The sequence below is a fragment of the Cyprinus carpio genome, chromosome B5 (genome assembly GCF_018340385.1).
Source record: "Cyprinus carpio isolate SPL01 chromosome B5, ASM1834038v1, whole genome shotgun sequence".
Classification (NCBI taxonomy): domain Eukaryota; kingdom Metazoa; phylum Chordata; class Actinopteri; order Cypriniformes; family Cyprinidae; genus Cyprinus; species Cyprinus carpio.
In genome coordinates this window covers 14,133,120-14,159,066 of record NC_056601.1, presented here as the reverse complement: position 1 = coordinate 14,159,066, position 25,947 = coordinate 14,133,120, and the positions used below count along the sequence as shown (strand labels likewise).

The 25,947-nt window shown below is 36.8% G+C and overlaps 3 protein-coding genes across 7 annotated transcripts in view; 1 reads left to right on the top strand and 2 right to left on the bottom strand.

The window, feature by feature from the left end:
* Window positions 1-1,961: 1,961 nt before the first annotated feature.
* On the bottom strand, window positions 1,962-16,303 carry snx18a (sorting nexin 18a). Its single transcript, XM_019095079.2, has 2 exons — window positions 14,444-16,303; window positions 1,962-3,179 (listed from the first exon to the last, which is right to left on the bottom strand). Exons 1-2 carry the CDS (start codon window positions 15,903-15,905, stop codon window positions 2,926-2,928), a joined length of 1,716 nt encoding a protein of 571 aa, XP_018950624.1. The 5' UTR covers window positions 15,906-16,303; the 3' UTR covers window positions 1,962-2,925.
* Window positions 16,304-16,906: 603 nt separating this feature from the next.
* LOC109083043 (ADP-ribosylation factor-like protein 15) overlaps window positions 16,907-25,947 on the top strand; it is a 118,521-nt gene continuing 109,480 nt past the window's right edge. Inside the window, exon 1 of one of the 5 annotated variants that reach the window (XM_042724523.1) lies at window positions 16,907-17,082. In XM_042724523.1, the coding sequence (XP_042580457.1) occupies window positions 17,047-17,082 (36 nt within the window). In that variant the 5' untranslated portion in view covers window positions 16,907-17,046. Of the gene's footprint in view, window positions 17,083-19,731; window positions 20,413-25,947 lie in introns of those variants that run through there. The other 4 variants (XM_042724526.1, XM_042724522.1, XM_042724525.1 and 1 more) reach the window with 4 other exon arrangements.
* On the bottom strand, window positions 17,879-18,610 carry hspb3 (heat shock protein, alpha-crystallin-related, b3). Its single transcript, XM_019095081.2, has one exon. The coding sequence runs from the start codon at window positions 18,519-18,521 to the stop codon at window positions 18,069-18,071; it is 453 nt and encodes a 150-aa protein (XP_018950626.1). The 5' UTR covers window positions 18,522-18,610; the 3' UTR covers window positions 17,879-18,068.

Here is a 25,947-nt window from a genome sequence, read left to right as displayed (position 1 = left end):
CCTAAGAGTATATTGCTTTATATTTATTTATTTTTTCCTTTTGTTTGCTGGCTTTCTTTCCATGTAAAACCTGCATAAAAGTATAAATATCTCAAAAAACGATATAAGACAACAACACAGTTGTTTTTCTGCAGTTAGGTCAGCGTCTGAGCCATTATAAACACACTCATGTCCTCGTGGTAATGTGATAAACATATCAGCCATGTAACAAGGAACAGCATTCACTGTTTGTGTGTTTCTCAGATAGGGTTTGATGCAGTCCAGCATCAGCAATATAGAAAGCAGTCTGCAAGTTAGACATACTCAGTGAGCTGCTATGACTTTAATGTTCTTCAATTATTAGGGAGGAATTTGAATTTTGTTTTCAGATGTGTTTTCCTTCTGGGTCGTGGCAGCAGCAGCAGCATTCCTCAAGAGGGTGGAACTGAAATTGAGTTTAATACGTGAAAGAATCTCAGGACTCCAGTTTAGTTGTTAGGAAAACTGAAAACTCAACTGAAAAATTTAAAATGAAATAAAATATTAAAATAAATAAAATATACATTAATGTTCTATTAATTCTCTCTATATATATTTTATGGGGTACCGCTATTATGATGATTCATTAATTATTTAACATTTTACATTAGATCGAATTTAAAGTGAATGTGGCATTTTTGAAATGTACTGAAAGCATACATTGTGATATCAACCCTTCATCAGCTCCTTTGGGAGGAACTTGTGTTCCTGCTGTTGCAAACATCTGGAATGTCATTTAAAGCCAGAGTTTAGCATTCTGGCACCCACAGCGCTGCATGCCTTGTGCTGTGGCAAGTGTCCAATATGTGCATATATTGTGACACTAGATGTGCTCCCTGACTGGTGAGTACAACCCTAACGGTGTAGTCACATGCTAGCACAATTACACAACAGATGCGCTCACACTGAGAAATGCTGGGTGACGTAGCCAGGAAAAGACTGAGACATTATTTCATTCAAATTGTTTATGAGTTTGGACCGGTAAGAAAATAATGGCGGAAAAAGTTCAAATCACATGAAATGACCTAACTTGGGGACATTTATTGCATTCCTAAGCATCAAGCCATTGCGTTTGATGAGCATGAATCACAGTATTGTAAAATAAAGCAAAGCAGCATGTTTCATGCATCTGGACTAGCTTGATATTGATGTTTTGGATCAATGTGCCCTTTTATTTTCTCAGAAATCTAAAAAATCTCCGGTAAAGTGAGGACTTTGAGACAGGAGTACCCATGGCTGGCATTAGTAGGCTTGCTTGGCACACCTCCTGGAGACCCGTTCTGCTGAAAGCGGAGCGTGGTTCAGTGTTTACAGCCAGTGCTGAGGAAAGCAGCTGTGCCCGGGAAAACTAGAAGAGTAGGCAGGTCTGGCAAACAGACTGCGTTCCCACGGCTTGGCCTTGAAAAAGTGAACACTCCTCTCATTTCCACATCACTAACTGAAAAATCACTCGCAACTGACAGCAATCACCATACGTATTGTTACTGAATAATGACCATTAAGTCCACGAAGTGCCTGAACCCAATAGAGTTTGTAAAAATAATACTGATATATTGTAAAAATCTCATTCCTAATGAGTGGTAAACAGGATTTAAAGTGATCAGTGTTGAGAATGTTCTTTATTGCTAATGCAAATGAACAATCACAAGTGTCTATTATTATTATCATCATGTACAAGTTGAAAATATCTTTTCAGCCAAACCTCATGATAAGTGTTGACATAAACATCTGCATCCAGAATTTTTTTTTAAAGTTTCCTCCTTCCTTCGGCACAACAATCACGGTTGCAATGAAACTGCGTCAATATTGCTCATATATACTAATAAACGAGGAAATTAGAAAAAACAAAGGTGAAGACTGAAATGTGCTCTTTTAGGAAAACTGTTTGAAGTGCCTAGCTCAAAACACATACAATACAAAAATATATTAAATGCAACAAGCAGTTAGGTGAGCAGTTTATTTGGAATCTTTAACAATTCAGGACATCTAGATGTGGTTTATCCTGCACAATGAGAAGTAAAAACACACAGTAGAAAATAAACTGGATTCTCTGAGCACCTTGGGACCATTAGTTTTGAGTATTATGTCTGAAAAAATGGTGTCCAAAATGAACTCTTGTTATCCTGAGTGTGTTGTGCTTCCTGTTTACATCACATCTGAACATTTTTTAGGCTCCTGCTCAATTGTCTCCAAGTGACAGCAGGTGATCTGACGACGGCTACTGTTTTTTTCTCTCTGTTTTGCACTGGAACCAAAATATCAAAGGGAGGGGAAGGGGAAATAAATCAGACGGGATACCAAATTTGGGCATTATGTCCAGCTACCCCCAAGCTTATCTCCAAACATGAGCCAGCTACTCCTTTGCCTGCCATTTTAAGCAGAAGTGACATTTGTATAAGATAATAAAATCAAACCTCATAAAAACAAATCTCAGAATAAGAATAATATATAGTTCTTTTTAAGAAATGATAAAAATACCAACGAAACAAGATTGAAAGGCACAACAGTGAAGACAGCGGCTCTGTTGGGTCTGTAAACATCTAAGAACGGCTAAGAGGGTCTCGAGTGTTTAAAAGGTGGCAGTGAGGAGCCACGCAAGCTCCTCGAGTCATATCAATATCTCATTCATCTGTGTGAAGAACATGTTTAAAATATGACATTAGTAGCAGGATTGAAGACATTCGACGCTCTCTGTTCTCATGTTTCTGTTTCCTTGTTAGTTTCACAGATGAAAACACAGTCCAAACTCACTATATACTTGCCCAAAACAATCTTTAGTTCCTTATAATGGACATTCATTGTATGGGGATAGATTTCATACATTTTAGATTCTTGGTTTGCTGTATATTGCTAGGGGCTGGCTAATTCAAGGTGAAGCTCTGTTGATCCAATCCGAACAGGGTTCATTTAGGCATTGTCATACTTCTGCAGTGCGTCCTCCAGCTTGCCTGTGATCTTCTGGAAGAAGCTGATCTGCTGCTGTAGGTAATGTTGCATCTGGGACTTGAAGTCCCGCACTCGAGTCTGATGGAAGTGCTGGATCTCAGCCAGTGTGGCGAAAGAGATGATGTTGCAGCGTTCCCTGACCCCATCTGCCTGCTGGCCCTCCATCTTCCCTTCCTCTACATGCTTCTGGCTTTCCTTCACCTTCGTCAGAGCACCTGTGAAGAGAGTGGAACCAGGATGAGACTAAATATTGACTTCTGCTTGAATGTGAAGAGACCAGGATGTCACCTTTATGATATATTTATCAATTTACTATTTATCGCTGGCATGTTTGCTACACTTTAGACCAAGTGTTTTCATAGTTTGGGGATGTATAAGAACACATAAAGTTACTTAAATAGACCTTCCTGATGAAGAACTTAAAGGGATACTCCATCCCAAAATGAAAATTTTGTCATTAATCACTTACAACCATGTCGTTCCAAACCCGTAAAAGCTCAATTTGTCTTCGGAACACAATTTAATTGTGTAAATTGTGTGTGCTCTTCTGTGTCATCCGCGCCACAAGGATGCGCTGTTTCTAAGTGTATTTAACTTTGATTTGAAATAAAACAGCGCATCCTTGTGGCACGGATGACACAGAAGAGCATACACAGCATACGGTGATATGAAGAGACAGAGGAGACCATTGACAAAGGAATTTTTTTTTTCTTCGCTTACAAAAAGTGTTCCCGTCACTTCATATAACCCAGACTGCACGTTTGATATTCTGAAGACGACTTGCATACCTTTAATGGACCTTGACACTGTTATTTATTTGGCAGTCTATGGGACAGTCTCAAGCCTCCAGGTTTTCATACAAAATATCTTAAATTGTATTCCGAAGACGAACGGAGCATTTATGGGTTTGGAACAACATGGGGGTAAGTGATTAATGACAAAATTTTCATTTTGGGATGGAGTATTCCTTTAACACTGTCTATTTCATTTCTTCTTGTCTTTGCTCATATTGCTTGTTATTAGTTTCTTTTTATTTATTTTTTTAATGATTGTTTACTTTAATAAATGCTTGGCTATAGCCAACACGCTTCAATCTAATACATAAAAAAAAGGAAAAAAATGATTTCACTACAGCTGGTGCTACCGAATTTATGTTTGAATTGAATGCTGGTTTAAAATCTGTTGTTCCAGATCTTTTGTCTTCTACAAGAGGAAGCAAAGCGAATGAGTAATGAGCAATGTGGCATTTGCATCAAGACCTGCCATTATTGCAAAAGAGTCTTGCAAACTCTTCGAACATGGAAGTTACATGAAATGCAGTAAAATCATGTTTTCCTGTTAAGAAAGCTAGACTGTGCCAGATTGGTAACATTTTTGCATTATCAGCAACAGCCTTTTTCTTAGCAGAAATGACTTAGCAGGGGAAAAACACTTGTGAAAGTGCAGTCTAAAGAAAGAAAAAGAGAAGTGTTTATCACTACCATATACATATAATAATGTACTCTAAGCCAGTCATTATCGCAAATTAAACCCAGACGGGGTGAGAAGGTCACTTTGAGGGTGTTTATTTTGCTATAGCGACCAACTGAATGTACATTACCCCACGTACATGGCTACTCAGTAATTAAAAAATAAGTGATCATGGAATATTGATTCGAGAAAGGAAAGGAAAGAGCTTGCAGAGTGATATGAGAGATGTGAAACTAGCTGAGCAATGCAAGTTGACAATTTCATTCTAAAAAAATGTCTGACTGCAGAATGCCATGATTAACCAATCACAATCGAGTATCACAGATAATATGCTAATTTACAAGGTGAACGTGATTTCACAAAGTACAACATGCTCCTGGATCAACATCCCAATCAACCAATACCAATTGAGGGATACATTTACAGGAACTGTCTGTTTTAGACTTACAACAAGGGTTAGGTGCTTCTGCACCCTTATTATTTAGCTATCATTTTCCTGATTTTGGGATAAATTATGGGTAGATTTAGGTTTAGGGGTAGGGATAGGGTTAGGTCTACATTTTTGGACAGTATTGTTGTTTCAGGAAAAACAAAAGATATTGATCCAGGAACATGTCTGACTTGGCAAAATCATGGCGACCAATTTACAATGTATAATATAACGATATATAGCAAACTGCTCAAAACAATTTTTACAAAGACTATGGTACTGACCATGATAAAACTTCTGACAATAGCAGTAAATGTCAACTTTTTCCAGCCTAGTTCACATTACAATGACGGGAAATGAGAATGAACTATTTAGTGTCACTTTTAGAGTTACTTGACATAATAACAGTCAGGATCTTCCACCTTATAAAGGAAAGAGAAGTGCATCTAACTGGAAAGAAGAACCGTTACTGCTTCTTTGAGTGTAGAAATGCTGGTGAGAATAACTGTATATTGGTGAAATATCAGTTAAGTAAATACTCAGTGTGCACTACAGGGGTCAGTAGGATAGTAAGGATGAATAAAATTGATCACAAAATGATTTCTGAAAGATAGTGTGATCATTAGAGACTAAAGACTGGAGTAATGGCTGCTGAATATTCAGCTTTGCCATCACAGAAATAAATTACATTTTAAAATATATTCAAATAGATAACAGTTATTTTAAATTGTACAAATATTTCACAATTTTACTGTTTTACGATAAAAAAAAAATTGGTAATGGATAGAGACTACTTTCAAAACATGAAAAAAATCTTACCGACCCCAAACTTTTGAAAGGTAGTGTGTATTATGTTTGTCTTTGCGAATGAAGACACCCCCCCACACACTCAGGCAGACAGTCAGGGTTCCTGTTTTACTCATGTCAGTCATACTGCTTTTACTTGAGAAAGTGGCATTGTGGTATAGATAAGGGTGAAAATTTCCCAACTTCAACAGTAACACATCTTCTCTGAAGCAAGTTTATTAATAAAAAACTACGAGGACAAAAACTAGAAGTGAAACTAACATAAAAATAAAAACAGAGAGTTTACCAAAAAAAGAAAAAAAGAAATTGAAACAAAACTAAAAAAGTGCGAACTGTGACTTCTTAGCAAGGGACGGTCTAATCCAGTCAATGCAGCAGAATCATAAATGCTCAAAGTGACGTTACAATTTACTGCTAAATGCAACAGCAGCTGTTGTGCATTTGACAAATAAAACTTGGAATGAGAAGGTTGAAGGTAATTGGTATTATGTTAAAGATGATTCAGTTTTGTGATAAATTGTGTTGTCTTGTAGTCAAAGATGGATATGACAATCTGTGGGCTGATACATTCTGAAATATAAAAAATACTGATAAAACTAAAATAAACCTACTCTAAAATGACAGAAATTGTTCCAATTATTTAAATTCAAATAAAGGTATAGAGTCTGTAACAAAATCTCATGATCTGTCATGTTATAATCATTCACTTTAAAAGCTGTGTGTATCAGTGAAGTATTGAGCACAGATGGCTGACTTCCCTCCTCAGTGAGGAGAAACATGCAAGACATTCCCAAACGTCCCATCCCCCCAAACTCCACACATTCTGCCTTCTGGCCAAAGAAGCCTTCACTTCAGTGTAACCCAGATCCCTGAAATTCCTCAAACACACACACACAACCATATGACTCTCACAAATGCAGTTCAAAAGAGCACACAAGAGAAAGACAAGTGCATTTCAAGGAAGACAAGATGCAGGTCAAAGATGAAAGATAGTAATACAGTACAAACATTACTTTTAAATGTGAAGTGTTACAATCTCTTTAATAATTGTGTTTCTTTTTAAGGAATCAAATGCATTCAATTATTTTTGCATCACTTTTTTTAACCATCATCTGACTGAGACCATCTTTTTCCTTGAGAGTGAAAACACTAGTCTCTTGCAGACATTATTTACATTAGACTGTGTTGTTTTTGCTGGGGACAAAGTTTATCCCTTATGTGTGTTTTTTTAGACTTTTAAATGCGACAAGTGTATTTACACAGGAACCACACCTAAATGTCACGTTGTTGACAATTAACATTGGTCGTAATGAAACGGAAGTAGAGACAGATCTTTTCTTCCATATCGGGATATACATCAGATTAAAACGGGTTATCAAAAAAGGAACAAAAATGTAGGGCAGGGACTTTTTTCTTATCATTACAGCTGTTTTAATGGGGATTTTAAGGTGTGGCTGCTGCACTAAAAAATGAATGAAAGCTTGCATAGACGTTTCTAAATAAGGTTGCGTTTAAGACATCTTAATTAAACATTACAAGCTCAATACAGTTTTTGAAAATGAAAAATATGCATGGATAATTTGTTCACAGTAGGATCAATTACATGCATTTACAAAATAGGGCGAACTTTCATTTCTTTAAAAGGGTCCTATTATGCTTTTTCACTTTTTGAATTTTAGTCAGTGTCAGCGGATGTGCGGTGGTGTTCTAAAATGAGGCAATTTTTTTTTTTTTAAATCAAATGTAAATTCATGTCCCAGTCACATTTTCTTAGTTATTAAAGTCATGTATGAATCTCATAGTGTTTTTAGGCATTTTACATTTATTCCAAAAGATTAACTCAAAGCAGTAACACTTTAAACAATGTATTTTATTGTGAACTTATGTTCAGCTATTCTTTTTAATAATTAACTTTTAACTAATTTTTTGGATCATGAGTCATTAAAGCTTGGTAAATATTGTTCACAGACATGGAGATTTACTTCAAATTTAACCAAGCTGATTAGCTGCTCACTAAAAACTCCCACAGATCAAGCTTTCAGCCCATTTAAGTCTTATTTTCAGGTAACAATGTGGTTATTTCTAAGTGTGTGAGTTGTTTACTTACTTTTTAAATTAGTTTTCCCATTAACACCATTATATTGTTCATTCAGACTGATTCGCGAACGCAGAACGCGCACGGACACAAGAGGCGGGATTTATCGCATGAACCAATCACAACCGAGCATAACTAGTCACATCCAATCATATCGCAATGGAGGCATTGCCTCCTCTCACGTAACTTTCCCCCATTCATTCTCAATTACCCACCTCTAAACCCACCATGCGCTAAGGGGTCTCTGTTTTAAGTCTATGGGCTGAAGGGAGGCAAGCCTCCGCTGTAACTTTACCTGCGGGTGTCACTGTTGGGTAGTGTTACTTCATAAAAACGAGAGACTTTTATATCTGTAGTATCGACCATTTTCTCATTCAATTTTTTGAGGAGACACTGCCTCCCTTGCCTCCTCGGAGGAAACGCCCCTGGTCAGTGTGTAATGTGTGAGTTTGGGCATAAAAAAGATCTACAAAGTTACAAATCTCAAAGTCCACTCCAAAGGGAGATATTTCGTTTTTAAAAAATTCCTTTTCAAGAACTACAACAAATGGCTCGTTTGGACTACAGCAATGTTTTCCGTGTTTTTGTGATGACACAAAGTGGCTCATTAGAATATCATTAAAATAAATCCTGCCTACCGAAATTCAATTGGTTGGGGGGTGGGGAGGGGCGAGGTCATGGTTAGAACGCTTGGTTGAGTGCATCAGACAAGACGATGAGGAAGAAGAAGTGCTGCTGTAGTGTCAAGTTATTACACATGCACCTGAATAATCATGTATGTAAATATGTATATTACAATTATGAAAACGTTTTTATAATAAATTGCTGACAGTACAATACTGGACAATGATGTAATCTGCAGAATTTACACTTCTGCAATCACAACGCATTGGGACAGCTAACCAATCACATAACATTTCATTTTTCTGAAGGCGGGCCTTTATCAAACTCGGAACTAATCGAGCCGTTTGTGCCAGGCTGGGGAGAAAGATATTGTAATGTAATTTATGTGGAAAAACAATGTGTTTTTCGAATCACCAAGCATGAAAGCATGTTCTAGTACACCCCCAAAACAAAATTAAGACTTTCTAAAAGAGCATAATAGGACCACTTTAATAGTTTTGTAGACTTTAGGCCATGTCTATACAAATGCGGTTATTTTTTAAAACTGACACTAAAAATCACCGCGAGCGTCACGCGCGCTTCAGAGTGAGTGAGTGAGTGTGTGTGTGTGTGTGTGTGTGTAAACCGCGCATCAGCACAATTCATTAACAGATACAAGCAGAACATTCAGGATTCATATTTAAATCAACTTTTGTGGCTTTATATTTACAGATACTAGTGATTTGATTTAAGTGTATTGACCTACTTTTGGTTAATTAATTCAAAATTGAGAAATTCCTTGACATTCTGCGTTAAACTGTGAATTCTGTTTTTATGACAGTAAACTTATTTGAAAATGTGACAATATAACAGTTTACATTTAATGATAACCATGTCACTTTACATGTTATAAGAAAGTAATCAGACTACACAAAGTAGAATTCCCACGATGCAGAAAACGTGGACTAAATCGCAGAATGGAATTAATGCAGAATGTCACGGAATTTGCCAAATTGTGGATGAATAAATCAAAAGTAGGTCAGTACATTTAAATCAAAATGCAATATAGACTAGTACTATATAACACTTCTACTACTATTAATTAAATTAAAAAGTTATTTTAAAATAATATTTACCTGTAATAAATAAATAAATAAAAATTACCAGAATTTATTTACCAGAAAAATGTAAATACACAACACAATATATTTTTTAAATAAATTATTAAGAGTTGCTTTTGATTATTATAATTTCATGAAACTGTTAAAATGTAATCCAGAGAATTAATGAAAAACAGAATTTGGCAAAAATAAAATTTGAGAAAAAAAAAACATTTCATAGGGCCTTAAAAATGTGTTAAACTTTTTTTAATAAATTGTGTAAGTTTCATTTTTCATAATTTTGTACTTTTTTTGATGAAAACTTAAAATGAAAAGAAAAAAAAATGGAATCCAGAAAAATTAAAATGGAATTTGTGAAAAAATAAAATGGATTTCATAGGGCCTTAACAAAGCCATGAAACTCTAACACACAAACAACATGGCATCCCCAGACCATGTCCAGAGCTTATCTGACATTTTACAGATTACACAACAAACACCTCAGTTAATAATAGTACATACTAAAAATAGGATACAGATCTAAATCAAATTTTAGTTTCAAAAAACATTTTACACCAAAACATGTTCTCTCAATTAAGGCTTTAGTTCAACTACATTTATTGCTAACAATCATGTATTAAAACAGCCTTTAGTAGATGAAATATCAAACATAAGAGCTACTATAAGGCTGCAGCACAAACCAGTCGTATGGAAATAGTCTGAGATAGGAGGAGACACACGTGGGAAGCTGCGCTCGACTGGGCCGCTATAAAGCCTACTGCCGCAGAACCTCTTCAGGCATTACGTAATATGTACTATTACACAACACAGTCCTGCCGTTGAACTGAGACCAGAGAACAAATCCCATACTGATTCCCGACCATATTATCCAGACACAGATCATGACATTTGATACGGGACTTTGGTTGGATGATAACACAGGTGACCGATTATATATTCCAGCCTTACAAACAAAGAAATCATTTGGCTTTTCAAACAAATGAGAAGGCAAATGCAGAACACACTGGCAAAAGCGAGTGAGAGCAAGTACAATTTGCTTTGGAACTGCATCATTATATTCATGGGCATTATGAGGATAATACAGAAGTCATCAGCTGTGAATTAGAAGACATTTGCCAGAATAGAGACCAATGAATTTTAGCTTTCACCCATTTCAGAAGCTGCTCTCTCTTTTGGTGGCTGACTCTAATCATTATCCTCCTGATAAACAGAAGTGACAGTGAAGGCTTAAAGTAGCAATTAGGAACTAACCCTCATGGTTGATGGATTAATATGGTCGTTCACCCCAATATTAATGTTTTGTCATCAGTTACTCACAAAAGAAAATACTAGGCAGAATATTCCAGCTGCTCTGTCATACAACGAGATAAAATCAATACTGTAATTCAGCATAGATTAATTAAAATGATCAAAAGTGACCATGCCGACTTTTGACATTGCTACAATACTATAGTCAAATATTTTTTAACTTTCTATTCAAAGAATCCTGAAAAAAAAAACTATCAGTTTTTACCTAAATATTACATACTACTACTAACAATAAATATTTCTTTACCAGCATATAGATGGCTGCCGAAAATTTAGCTTTGCCATCACATTAAATTACATTTATTTAAAACATTCAAATAGAAAACAGATATTTTAAATTATAATATTTCACAAAATTAAATTTTTTACTGTGATTAAAAAAAAAAAAAAAAAAAAAATGCAGCCTTGGATTGGCATTAAATTCTTATTAAAAAAATATTTCAGCCATGACATGTCTTGGGAAAGGCCTAGTTTGTAAAATTTTTCTTTATGTAAAAAATTGGTCTTGGTGGACTAGATCTGCAAATGCTCAACACTGAAACGAACAAACCAGTTAGAACACAAATAGAGTTTCCTGGATGAACTATTAATTTTTTGAAACATGACATGAATTTATGTAATTTAAAAAAAAGAGAAGTCATTTTGTCCTTTCAAGCAAAAAAGGTTGGGTAGATAATGACATCATTTTGAGTTTAAAGAAAATGTTTAAAGAAAAAGAGGAATGTGTGACTGGACTGGACTGGACTGGACTGGCTAAATTAGACTGGTGGTTCTTTCACAGTGCTTCAGACAAACACCTACAATAATCATGTAATCAAGTTAATTATTAAAGATACAAATACTTTTGGAAGATGCATTCAAAACTCACTTGTTTCTGATGGGAAAATGACTCAGATTGAATGTGCAGGAAGCTTCTTTCTTACACTTAAACTATCTTTTGGCTTCAGAAGACTTAGCAGATCTAAGATCTAAGATAGCACACTATAGAAAATCGTGTGTTTCATGAAAGAGAGAAACAGGTGAAAAAGGAAATTACACTGAAAGAGAGTCTTTTCAGACATAACCTCAAGAGACATTGCTACAACACAATGAGCACTGGCAATGGCCTTGCTGTGTGTGGTTGAGGGTCTATGCACAATGCTAACTTCCCCAGCAATAATAACCACATCACATCTGAGTCATTATTTCCTTTCATTGTCAAAAGAAACACATACATCAATGCACATCACAGAGAAGCAATGGAAAAATGATCCCATTAATACCAACGTCAGTATGTTCACTAATGGCTCTCTACCTTCAATTCCATTGCTAATGGAGGCTCTATAGTGACGCAAATCAATACATGCAGTGCTTTATGTAAAAAAACAAGCTGTATCATTTATCCCCATGGACATTATGACTGCCTTGAAATTTGATAATCTCACTAAAAAAACAACAACAACAAAAAAAACAGGTATTTACACAGGTAAAAACACATCAGAAGCTGTCATCTGTTGTTTACTGAGGTGTGTTGTGGTTTATTTGGTTGTAGACTACATCCAAGGTGCAGTTGTTTTATGGTATTGATTTTCCTATTACCATGAGATTTATTAAAAAATGTGACAGCATTTGAGTGGGTAAACAGATGGCAAATGACAGTAAGATGAAACTGCCACAAATACAGCTATACAAGCAGAATTCAAAGCCAAAATTATCATTATAACTTCTGAAAGATAGATAACTCAATGTCTATGGGGAGATGAGGCAGGAAGTGGATATTATATGGACCCCACATACTCCTCAGGGGGTTTGTTTGCCATCAGACATTCTAGTCAGAGCAATGACTTGATGTCAGCATTTACTCTGTCACAGAGGTAATGGAAAGTGGACAGGTTTGCTCATAGTTTTCTACTGACTCATTCAAGGCATGGAATGGATGATTGTTTCTTAAAAACCCGTAGATGTTTGGTCAAGTTAACTGTGAAACTGTGGGGGAACAACAGATACAATGGAGAAAAGATGTAATTTTATCCTTTATATTAATCTATATTAAGGCTATTTCTTCCATTCTAACATTATATGGTGACAATGACAATAAGAATTTACTAAAAATACACTCAACCTTTTGGCAAATGCTCATGTATGGCATATGGGCTTCCGCAAGAGACCTCAGTGCTAGACTGTCAGCTTGATCGGTCACAGACTGAGGCCTCTCTGCTGGAAGTTCAACACAGCATTTTAATTTTTCCAAAGCATTGTGCAGTCACAATAGAATGATGGTGTCTACAGCACCAGTCTGTACCTCATTAAACATCTGGTTTACAAATTTAACTCTCATAAAAATAAATATAGCTACATTTAGGCCACTTTTTTAAAGCAGCAAGATCAAAACATTCACTACATTCCCATAAGGAGATGGCAGACAAATACTGCTGCCCTGTAGCTCGTAAACAACTCTGTGGGTTTTGACAAAAGCAAAGTATTTGTTCATGTTGTGGTTACGAGTTGCCATATACATGTGGACAGTTGAAACAGCATGTCAAATTCAAAAGTTTCCTAAAATTCAAGTTAGACTCTTCCAAAAAACATACAAGACAATAAGTATATAAATGCTAGGCTACATTATAAAATATTTTTAATATCCTTGCTGAAAAAGGTATTGAAAAAAAGTATTACTGACCCCAAAACTTTTGAATGGTAGTGTATATATGTATTTTCCCCTTTATATATTCTTTTTTGGTATGTCACTAATGAAGTCTTGCCTCTGGGCTCATAAGCTTGTAACAATAAATGTTTTTTATGATGGATGTGGATTTTTGTTTGGCCATTTAATTTGACTTATTAACTGCATCATGACTACTGCATGATGTAACTGCAGCGAAACTGAGAAAAGACTATAAAATACAATTTACAATCACTCCTGTTTAAAATGAACATTGTCTTGATTGAAAAATGATATCATGCGTTTTATGAGAACTACATTACAAGCAAATGGCTCGAGCTTAAAAATGACTGAGCCAAAAAAGGAAGTCTATCTAAATAAAGATCTCAGACTGTTGGAACTCTGCAAATGTTAATGTAATCTTCATAAATATTTGAGCAGTTAATCAAACAGCTAAAGGTGTGATCGTTACACTTTCTGCACCCTCCTTACTTGTATCAGAAGCATCATTATTTCAGATTTAAAAACTGATGCATTCCTACATGCTTTTGATCTGAAATAAAATGACTCTCGTTTTGTAATACGATCAAGTACATTATCAGCTGTTAATGTTAGAAATGTGTCACAATAACATCCATGTTCAATTCAATGCCATTCACTGAATAAATTGCATGTGTACTGAAACTCCCCTGTCAACCTTCTTTGAACAATGCAGTACGTCAATAGTTTCAGTCTTTGTCATTGTATGTGTCTCATTTACCAGCCACAGGAAAAACACAAAGCATGTCAGCAACAGCTCACCCCATGTAACTCAGCAGTCAGATGAAACCAGGACGGTCAGTGAACTCATCAGTGGCACTTCATTTCAAACAAATCAGTCAAGCAAAGCAAACAATTCTGAGAGCAGGTGACCCTGTTGTCTATCATACCCACTGATCTCAGGCTAAACACAGTTTCAAGCATATTTCTATTATGGTAATACAGGTAAATAAGTGAATGCGTACCTTTCTGTACATGGATGATATCAGGGTAATTGGTAAGGTGTCCTTGATACAGGGCTAACAAATCCATCAATGGGTCCACATCTTGTTTAGGCTGCTCCACAAAGTAGTCCCCAATAGCTTCGTAGGCTTCCCCTGTGTACGCAATTGCTTGGTTCAAACCGACCGAGTACGACTGCTGGTCCATCTCGAAAGCTTGGTTTAGATACTTAAAAGACAGTCCCACTTTCTGATACTCTTTCTTAAACCCGGCTATCTGCTTCCTCGCGAACTCGTTGAGTGTGGCATTGACTTGGATTACGCTGTCATCCATTTTCTTGGTGAAGGCCCTGAATCCGTCAATCCTGCTTTCGACATCTTGCAGGTCAAGAGGGGCTGCTGGAGTGCTGATGGTGAGGAAGAAGTTGGCACCGACCATCTCGTCCTTCTCGGCTTTCCTCTTCCCTTGCTTCCAAGACTTTTCATCCGTGCTGGAGCAGGTGAGGAAGTGCTGGAAAACGTCACACCGGGCTAGTACAGGGTGGCTGGTCATATGATTCATCCACCATATCAACCCTCTTCTCCTTTTCGAAATGAAGTCTTCTTCGAAGCGGCCAGTGGCTTGTTTTTCAGGGATGTGCGGGACTGAAATGACAGGAAATTTCTCCACCAATCTGCCGTAGAGCCAATCGAAATGCTTATATCTTCTGTTGACCTGGCTCTGCGTGTGGGTGGGTGTCAGCTTGTAGGAAATGTAACTTTTCATGCCTTTGAATTTGGTCTGCTTGGTGGGGTCATCAATAGTGCAAGTGAACGGGTATGGGTTCTCTTGCCACTCCGGACCATACTGACCCATCACAACGCAGATTTTATCCCCATCCTTCACAAAGCCGGAGGCTTCCCCCAGCACAAACGCCTCACCGCCCGACTTCACGAAAGTGGAGAACCTGTTCAGATTTCTGCTGACCGTTGCTGAACTTTTGGCTTGCTGTGCACCTCTAGGCATGGATGAGGTGGAGATGCTGTAGCTAGAGGGTCCGTTTCCTTCATAATTTCTATGTCCTCCACCAACAACCCCTGGTTCATCAGCTACAGATGAGTGATCGTCCCAGTCATCATCCCAGTCATCATCACTGGCTGGAGTCCCTGGATGATGTTGTTGCTGCTGAGGTAGTGCAGGGTAGGCTGTGAAGCTGGATGCTGGTGCAGTGCTGTAGCTCTCTGTAGTCTGATTTTTTAAGTCAAAACCACCACTGGGAATGTTGCCACATCGAGAGTTGTTGTTAAAAGATGAGACGGTGTCATTCCTCAATATCTCGACGTAGGACGCAGGCAAGAGCCCTCTCTCCCCTCTGCTGTTCGTCCCCTCCAGCCAGCCCTCAATGTCCTGCTCGCTGTACAGAGTTACAATCTCGTTCTCTTTCACCGATATCTCTCCTGGGTTTTCTGAATTAAAGTCATACAGTGCTTTCGCTCGCAAAGCCATATTTCCAAGCAGCGTTGAATTTAAAAGCGTATAAGGTTAGCGTATCAGCAAGCTAACTCCAACTCCAACTCCAACTCACTCACTCACTCACACGCTCTCTGACCTGCAATACTGACAACAACTTGCGCGGCTGCTGCGGGAACCGTAAACCCAATATTTTCAGCGTCCTCTTCACACTTGGTCATACGATAACCTGACAATTAATCAGCTGTCGCGCTAAAAAACCTCAGAGCATGATCAGAAGTCATTGCTTCATCTGTGACGTTTACCGTCCAGAGCCCCGTTGCTGTGCGCCTGTCCCACACCGACCGCAGTGTACACTCACTCACCCACAACATTTCCGAGCACAAGCGAGCAGTGCGGCTAGTCGAGGGCGGAGCTGAGCACAAGGCAGCACGAATCAAATCTACCATAGTGAGAAGTGACTGATTCACGAGAGTCGGTTCTTTTGAACAGTTCCTTACAATGAATTGTTTTTGTGATTCTTTTGCCATTACGTCATCACCTTGGACTTAAACTTTTTACTACTCAACTAATTTAACCATCTTAATCCATCAGTCAAATCCTCCATTGACTCCAAATCAGACATTATAAATGGTTAGAAAAAAAATAATTATTTTTAGTTTTAATTTTGTTCCTGATTAATTTTTTTATGATGCTAACTGGTTAATACCGTAACTATTTAATTCCAATATATATTGTTAAAGGGGTCATATGATGCGATTTCAAATTTTCCTTTCTCTTTGGAGTGTTATAAGCTCTTGGTGAATAAAGAAGATCTGTGAAGATCTAACACGCCCCCACATATCTATGTCAGTATGTGGGAAGAGTTGTATAATGCTGCCTAGATGTTCACGCAAAGAAAGAAGGCGTACCTTTTATTATCGTTGTAGTATTGTTGTTGCTGCCGCCGCCATGTCGTATATACGCTGTGTTTCACTGTGAAAGCGAAACTACTTTGTTTGGCCTTCCAAAAGAGGACGATATCCGCTCATTACACCAAATACACAAAATAATGTTCTTTTTAGCATCATCATACGACCCCTTTAATGAAACCAAATACATTTCCCAGTAAATATTCGGTATTACGTCACTTCCTGTTTAATTTACCCGCGCAGGTCACATCTTCAGGCTGAATGTGATGACCGTTGCAATTCTCCAAGAAGGCTATGTTGTGGTAAGTTACATAATTTATCAAATATTAGTAACCCTTCCTTCATCTTTAATTTTGTCTAAAGTACAAAATGTGCTGAAAAGAAATGTTCAAGCAACGCCTGCAGCTGTATTTGATTCAAGCGCGACTCGTTTCGTGTCATTGAGAATTCCTTTTCATTAGCACAGTGCTCCTTATCTTTGGAAACAAAACCCTTTAGCAGTTTATTTTCGTAACGTAAAATACTGTTCCTGCTTAAAACTAAAATAAACGGAAATACATTTGGTTTCTAACCCTGCTTCAGATGGACTGTCAACTCAATGGAATTCTCCTCGTTGATTCAGGCAGATTCATTTAGAGCGGTTTGTGAATTGCTTCAACCGATTTATTAAAAGATCCGATTCAAAAGAAGATATAGTTCACGATTCGGACATCACTATGTAGGCGAATCTCTTTCATATAAGTGTTTTTTAAGACATTTTATCTTCTTCTTTTATATATGTGTGATTATAGTGCAGTATGACACAAGAAACATTAAAACTTCTTTAATTAAAAAATAAGATTCTATGTTTTCTAAAAGTATTATGGGATCATCCCAGCCGGCATGTTTACTTTTTGTACTAAACAGGTTTGTCAAACAATTCTTAAACGCACAGTAGCGCTTCATTATGGCATTGGCATGCTGGTAAACGTGCTTGCAGAATGACATAATCATAAAGTTTAGTCACAATCCTGCAAGGGAACTATTATGTACTTGATGCCGATTTTTTAATTACTTTAGGTTATGTATATAGAAATATGAACAGATAAAAGTCTTTTTACTTATTAGAACATTTTATTTTTGCCACTAAGCATTATGCAGGCAATCAAGCTGATTGTTAAACATCTGGGGACAGCCAAAACAAAGCAAAACTGTCATACAGCAGCAAAAAACGTGATTGCTTTACCGATGAACTGATCACAACAACGTTAAACTAACATGATGAAGGGTTTTAAGTCACTGTGTTTTCCTAATCACACGCTGGCCACCATCGGTCCTTGGTCTCCACCACAAGTATCCCATCATGACACAGCATGGCTTTGAGGTCCCCCGCATGGAGATGACGGTCAGGCAGCTGATACTGTCTGGTGAAACTCCGTGACACAAACCCATGTTCGTCCATCCTCACCCCATGCCGACCTCTAATAAGCAGCCACCCTTCAAAGACCTGTATGAGGATGTCTTCTGGTTTAAACTGAGTCACGTCCAGCAGGACTTTAAATAATGGCTCTCCTGAATCCTCTTCCTCACTGTCTAGTTCACCCCCCTCAGTGTCCATTTTAACCGGCAGACATTCAGGTCCTGGCAGGGCAAACAGTCGATGATCTTCAGTGCATTCAGTGAGATTCTTGGTTTTGAAGTGCTCCTGGTAGCGTACAGGGCTTGCAATCCAGTGGGAAATAGTGATCCCCTCTCCTGCCATGACACTGGGTGCAGAGATTAACTTGGCTTTTTGTGTAGTGAACGTGGAGTAGTTCAATGCCAGTAGGACCAACCAAAGCTATTAAAAGACAGTCCTCTGCTTAGGTTTCTGGGCAGGGGATGGGGCGGACCATTTTTAGAGCAGGCAAAGAGAACTGATATCTTTATATTACTGTATAGGAAGCTTGTACTTAACAAGCATGACACATTATGGTTTTTAAGTTTTTTTTTTTTGACATTTTTATACAGCAAGGACACAAAAAAACTGATCAAAAGTAACAGTAATGCATTATAATGTTACTAAATGTATCATAGTTTTGACAACAATATTAAGCAACAATGGTTTTCAGCATTATTATAATAATAACAATAATACATGTTTCTTGAGCAGCACATCAGCATATTACAATGATTTCTGAAGGATCATGTGACACTAAAGACTGGAGTAATGGCTGCAGAAAATTCAGCCTTGCTTTCACAGGAATACGTTGTATTTTAAAATATATTAAAATAGTAGACATGGACTTTAAAGGATATTGGTATTATTTTTAAGGAGAAAAGGATATTTAAAGGTTAAAGATATCCGCATAAGATTTTGGCATGCTGACAAAGGGAATACCATAGCTTTTGTTCTGTGAACTGTGATAGTTTACATACAGATATGAATGAAATATCAATGCTGCCACCTTGTGGATGTGTATTATGAGTACATACAGATGCTGGACATTTGTTTTGCCATAGTTCATTGGTAACCAAGGGCCACTGAAAATTTCGTTACATAGTTGCATAGGCCTGGATTACAGTTTGTTTATGTCTTTGGATTTGTATGCTTGTTTGGAAGTGTACAGTACAATACTGTTCAAATGTTTGGGGTTGTTTATGATGTTGGTATGATAATAAGAAAAAGTTATTCTGATTAATTTTTTTTTGTGGAAACCATGATACTTTTTTCAGGCTTGTTTGAATCCAAATTTCATATGAACAGTGTTTTTTTTAAATAGAAGTGTTTTTAATGTTACTGTTTAAAATGTTTTCATTGCCTCTTTTGATCAATTTAATAAAATTATTAATTCCTTTATGGTCCAATTCTGGGTCAAATAGATACCATAATTAAATTTTTATGTGAATGAAAAGACTGAAATTAAATATATGTTCATGTAATGGTAAACATTTGAGACCTTAATAAACTGCTGCATTATTTAGACAATAATGTTATCAGCTTAGAACTTTAGAACCTAGTACTTTTCTGACACTCTTTCTGAGTTTTTCTCACAGAGGAATTCATTAATATCGCTATTATCATCCTTATGATCATCAGCACTTCCTTTGTTAATAAAGGGAAGAGAGAACCATTAACACATTTAACATTAAAATATGCTGTAGCTCATCAAAACATACAATGTGATTATTTCAGTCAAGCTTAAATACATTTCTGACAGTCTGCAAATCTTTTACAATTATTGTTCTATATAATTTATTATGTGTAGGTGTGTAAAAGTAACTAATCCAATTAGCAGTTTTATTTTGCAGTACGAGTCACTGAGCTGATAATCTCTTGAGGCTCTACTAATGCCCTTTAGTTGTTGTCTCTCTCTCTCTCTCTCTCTCTCTCTTCTCGAGTATTTACCCACCTCTAGCTCTTGTTTATTTATGAATGGGGAATGAACAGAACTGTTTCCTCTTTTCTCCCTCCTTTTATTTGAGGAAGAACCATTGATTCTCTGTCTTCGTATAGTGTCTTTCTGTGTTCCCTCTTCAAAGCCGTCCTCCTGCTGTCCTCATCCAGTTACTCTGGCTCGGCTTGTTTGTTGTCTGGGGTAACACTGTTGCTGGGGACGATGTCAGAACACATTCAGCTCTCAATAGCCTTGTGTAGGATTGGCTTTTACACGGTAAGCCGAGCAAAGGTCTCCATATTTTGCTGTACATTTTATGCATGCACCCGTTGGTGCCTTTTCTTTGATTTTAGTTGTTTAGATGTTTGTCCAAACTTATGGTTTGGTGGAATTATGTTGTGCAATAATGCAATAGGGTACCTAGGCTACCTGAAGCTACAGTTGTCTATAGTCAACAATATACGCAATACGAACACTATAGTAGTTTTCACATGTAGATCTACATGTATGGTTACAGTAGCTGGAGTCAAGTTCAACAGCTTTCATTTTCAAAAATGATTAAACTGTGGTGAATGTAAGTGTGTGTTCAACCCCAGGGAGTAGTGTGGCAGGTGTTTTTGGCAGTTAACCCTTAGGTTAACTTTTGTGCTTTTATATTAGAAGTCACAGAGGAACATTATAAGGTAGGAAAAAAACAAAATTCTAATCCTATTGTAAAATGTTCTTTGTTATGACTTGAGGTCTTTCAGCATTTATCTAGTCTTCCAGCTTAAGTTACCTACTACTGAGATGAGCCGTATTGTTCTGTTTTGTTTAACTCGTAGAAAAAAAAGCAACATCCGTTGGATTATGTCTTTCAAGCGTCATGTTATTAACATGAAAGGATGTGGCCACAGGAATATTTATGTGATACCTGGAAGCAGCGATGGTACATGATGATCTGCTTTGGTAAAGATGGTCACACCCTCACATAAGTTATGTATATTGTACTAAATATCCTATCAGTTAGCTTTAATGCCCTACCATTCAAAAGTTTTGATTCAGTTATTTTTTTTTAAATGTTTTTGAAAAGTCTTTAAAGGGGTCATGAAATGGAGAATACATTTTTTTTGGTGGGGGGTCTGGGCGGAGAGAGAGATTGCAAGCTCGTAGACAGGAGTATGTTCAACCAAAGTCCCTTTCTCGTTTAGAATTTTTTTTTTTTACATCAAAGCACCGCGAGAGCTACAGAGAGCAGATGGCTCTGCATGCTTTCGAATCGCCTTTGCAGTACTTTGATGTCCGATCGGTCTGTGCGGTGCTGCCTCAAATAGGGTTGCCACCTTCAGCGAGGCAAAATAAAAACATTTTTTATTTTTATTAATTTGCTTAAATTTATTATGTAATTATTTGTTCTATTTTTATCTAAATAATTTAGCATTTTTAAAACTTTTTTAAATGCCAAATTGTATATGACAAATATGATGCTTTATGTATATATTTATGATTAATATAAATTATAAATTAGTAAATAGGGCCTAACATTAATTATAATCTTTTAATTAATCTGTCTAATAATATCTAAGAATATAATTATTATGTCTACCAAGCTCTGATAATGGTATGGAATATTATATTAACAGACTATCCAAATTTTAATAAAACAATAGGCCGATACCTTTAGATGCATGGATGTGTCTGTCACTTTAAAGGTATGGTTCACCCAAAAATGAACATTTCTCAGATTGTTCTAAACTAAACCCTGTAACAGACCAACATACAAGCGTTTCCTTTCATATATCCTGGGTGAGCATTTTTTAGTCGTCATATCATAACATAGTCTAAAAGATATTGTTAAAAATTCCATATTAAAAAAATCATATAAAAACTAAAAAAAGATACTAGCTAAGACAACTGTTTTTTCTGTAGCTTGAATAGTAAAAAAAAAAAAAAAAAAAAAAAAAAATTATAAAAAAAAAAAAAAAAAAAAAAAAATTTAAAAAAATTTATATATATATATATATATATATATATATATATATATATATATATATGTAATGTATGTATGTATGTATGTATGTATGTATGTATGTATGTATGTAATAAGGCAAAAGAAGCCCTCTTTGTTCTTTCTCTGGATCATTGTTTCTACACTGGTGACTCTTTTCAACTAACTTTTCAACTAACCATAATCATGTCTAGAACATTTGAGGGACCAATTATTTTGAGGAAATAATAAAGACCAGACCACTATGGTAATAGTATTTATTTAAAGAAACTAAATAAGTAAAGGATTTAAATGGATTTAAAAAAGAACAGTAAAAGAACAAGAATTTTTGTAAAATTTTTGTAAACTGCAAATAATATATTTATTTTAAAATATGCACCCATTCAATTTCAGTTGTATTGTTGAAAACACAAAACAGAAAAATGCTATTGTCGTCATAATCGATTACAAATGACATGAATCATGTAAATGGCAGACCTACTTTTCATTCAAAGCGGTGGAATTTGGTAGATTATGTCGGGGAACACTACGTTTCTTATACAGTTGAGCTGACGGTTGCACGAACGCAACTTTCACCACACAAGCTCTTTACTTTCAGTTTTCATTCTTACATTCAGCATTTACAGCAGTCCAAAAGGGGTAACCTTTCAACTGAACTGTAGCTATAGCCTACTGTATGCTCTTGCCCCGTCCACGCATGTTATTATATGAGCGGGTTTATAAAACATTAAAACTGCTCAGGTTATTTCAGTGGTAGGCTATGATATATATTCATGTAGCCTATTAAACTCCCCATAACTCACAAACTCCCCGTGATAGCGCGCAGATATTTCTGTCCGTTTTCGCTTGTTGTCTTGCCTCTGGTGTTCTGCAACAGACTGATGGGCCGTTTACACGAAAACGTTTTCAGCCAAAAACGGGAAACTTTTTATGCGTTTTTGACTGTTCATTTACGCTACAATGGCGTTTTGGGGACTGAAATGCATTTTTTTGAAACCGGTTTCACTGTAATCGTGTAAACACCCAATATGAGAATCTTTGAAAACAGTGATGTCATGCGTATGCATAGTAGTTAGGTATGTAGAAATGCGCAGTACTGTTGATTTTAAAGGCAAGCGCGAACAAACATACACAACAGTGTTGGAGTATATGGTACTGTTGCTGCTGCTCAAGAGTTTGCTAACGTTTCTTCAGCAAAATGTGGATTTACTTCACCAATATTACAAACAACAGCGGAGACGCATCATACACAACATATAATCGTCACTTCCCTACAGGTACTGTTTACTTACAAGGTGACAACGCCAACTACTGGCCTGATATACATAATACAGCGTTTTGGCTGTTTTCGCAGATATGTGTAAACGCGAATTGTTTTGAAAACGTTGTCGTGTATACAAGAAAAAAACTAAAAAATCAATGAAAAAACCATTTCCATTTCAAACTAATCCATAGAAATTACAGCCTGAAGCTCCACATGAATTCAGCGCACCTTGCATACAGCTAATAAAAGAAAAATGCTGCAATTTTCTGGTGTTATATTATTATTGTTGGGGTAGTCTCCAGCTGTATCTTAAACTTCTTAAAATACAGTCCACTTCAGATTGGTTCTAATCACTGCATAAAAAAAAAATGAACACCATCTTTATCTAATTCTGATTGGGTGGGCAAGACTGTCATTTGGGTTGGCTTAGCCCATCCCTGGAGCCAGCCCCTGCATTAAGTTCTTTCTTCTGTTGAACACAAAATAAGATAGACTACTTTGAAGAATGTGGGTAACTAAACAGCTGCTGCTCCCCAGTAACTTCCATAGTAGGGAAAAAATATACTATTGGAGTCATTGGGGACCAAAACTGTTTGGTTACCCACATTCCAGTATCTTCTTTTATGTTCAACAGGATAACAATAGGCTAACACTGCTGTCAGTCAACTAATTAAGAATTATGCAAAAACACATTTTATTTATTTTAGTTATTTGAGCTGTTATAATAGTTATCTAATTGTGTTAAAATAGATGAAACAATAATTATTTAACAAATATTATATTTGTATAATAAACTGGGGGGTGGGGGCTGTCATCAGAGTGGGTGGGCCTGTGCCCGTCAGGCCTGTCTGCTGCATATGCCCATGGCTTCTCTAATACCCTTTATGAAATTTATTTCATTATAATTGCTATTAGTATTATCCAACCTGCAAAATCCTTGGCCTTTGTAAAATACGGGACAAATCGTGTCCCGTATCGATTTTATACGGGATGCATAATTTTACCTTTAAATAAAGGATGATTCCATATTTTAAGGGATGGGTGGCAACCCTAGCTTCAAATCGAACACAACTCATCTCAAAACCTGTCCATTTTGACGGCACACTTCACCTGTTTCACACATATCCGTCTGTGGTGTGTATGCGGTCCATGTGCGTTATGTATGCGGTGCAGAAGCAGCATGGACTCATTGTGCTTTCACACAGGATGCGTTTGCAGTCCGTTACTGATCCGTGGCTGTTTAGGCCACAAACACATTTATCCATTATTTTGATTTCAAATCCAAACGTTGTGACTGAAAAATCTTTTTTAGCATTGTGATCACCTTTATCACAGTACAGTCACAATCTTTCAAAGACATTAGTTTAAACTCAATAAATATAGGCTACACAACTTATTCATTTAATTTCTAGGTTTGTATAATAAGTTGCTCAAGCAAGTGGCAACACATTTAAACAACATATAGCCTACATTTCTTGTTAAAAGTACGCTATCACAAACTTTTTTAAATTAAAACTCACCACTGACAGAAACAGTTGGCTCTCATTCCTTGTTCATCTAAAAGTGCACTTTTCCTTGTTTTAAATCTAACCAAAAAGCCACTTGTTGACTGTGAAACACAGTAGACTTTAATTATATCAATTTATTGTGAAATTACCACATTTCCGTGTCGATCTATGTTCATTTATACTGCGATCAATGTACTGTCACTTTAATTCAGTGCGTACAGCACAGCAAAAATAGACTCCGTCCCTAAACGCTGGCTGCACTGCTGCAGATGCACTGCTCCTGGAATGCACTGACGGACCGCAAGCACGTGCAGTGTGAACGCTCCAATCCGTTAACATGGGTTAAAAAACACAGCGCATACGCACTGCAGACGGAGTACGTGTGAAACATACAGGCTGTTTCACACTCCGTCTGCAGTGAATATGTAGTCCATGTGCGTTACGAATGCGGTGCAGAAGCAGCACGGAATCATTGTGCTTTCACACAGGACGCGTTTACAGTCCAATACTGATCCGCGGCTGTTCATTCATTGTGAGTTAAACAATGCAATATGCAATACAATATTGACTGTTTTTGCTCAAGTCTGCTGACGAAGTTTCAATCAAAGCCACAGCAAAAATGTTTTGTGTCTCTGAGCAACACAGCAGTGTTTCGATACTGAATGAATCCACGTTTTTGAACAAATCAAGTGAGTCTATGATTCAGTAACCCACTGCAATTCATCGACTGTCGAGTCAATCCCATAGACTCCCCATGTAAAAATGCCCAACTTTACAGCAAAAAAAATCATGTTTACAGCCTGGTACAAAAAATGATTTTGGTCTATATAGCTAATTTTGCCCTTCATGACAACTGTGAGGGGGCTGAATCTTTTTATAACTCATCCGTTTAAATTATATTAAGCCTTAAAGTTCTGCATAATTAAGGGAATGGCCACTTGAATGACAGGTAGATTGCCGCTGCTGACACTGCCGTCGAGCTGGGCATGACTTCAGCACTCAGCTCCCACCTTTTTGTCCATTTTTGATGATCAGGAAGTGACGCGCGGTGA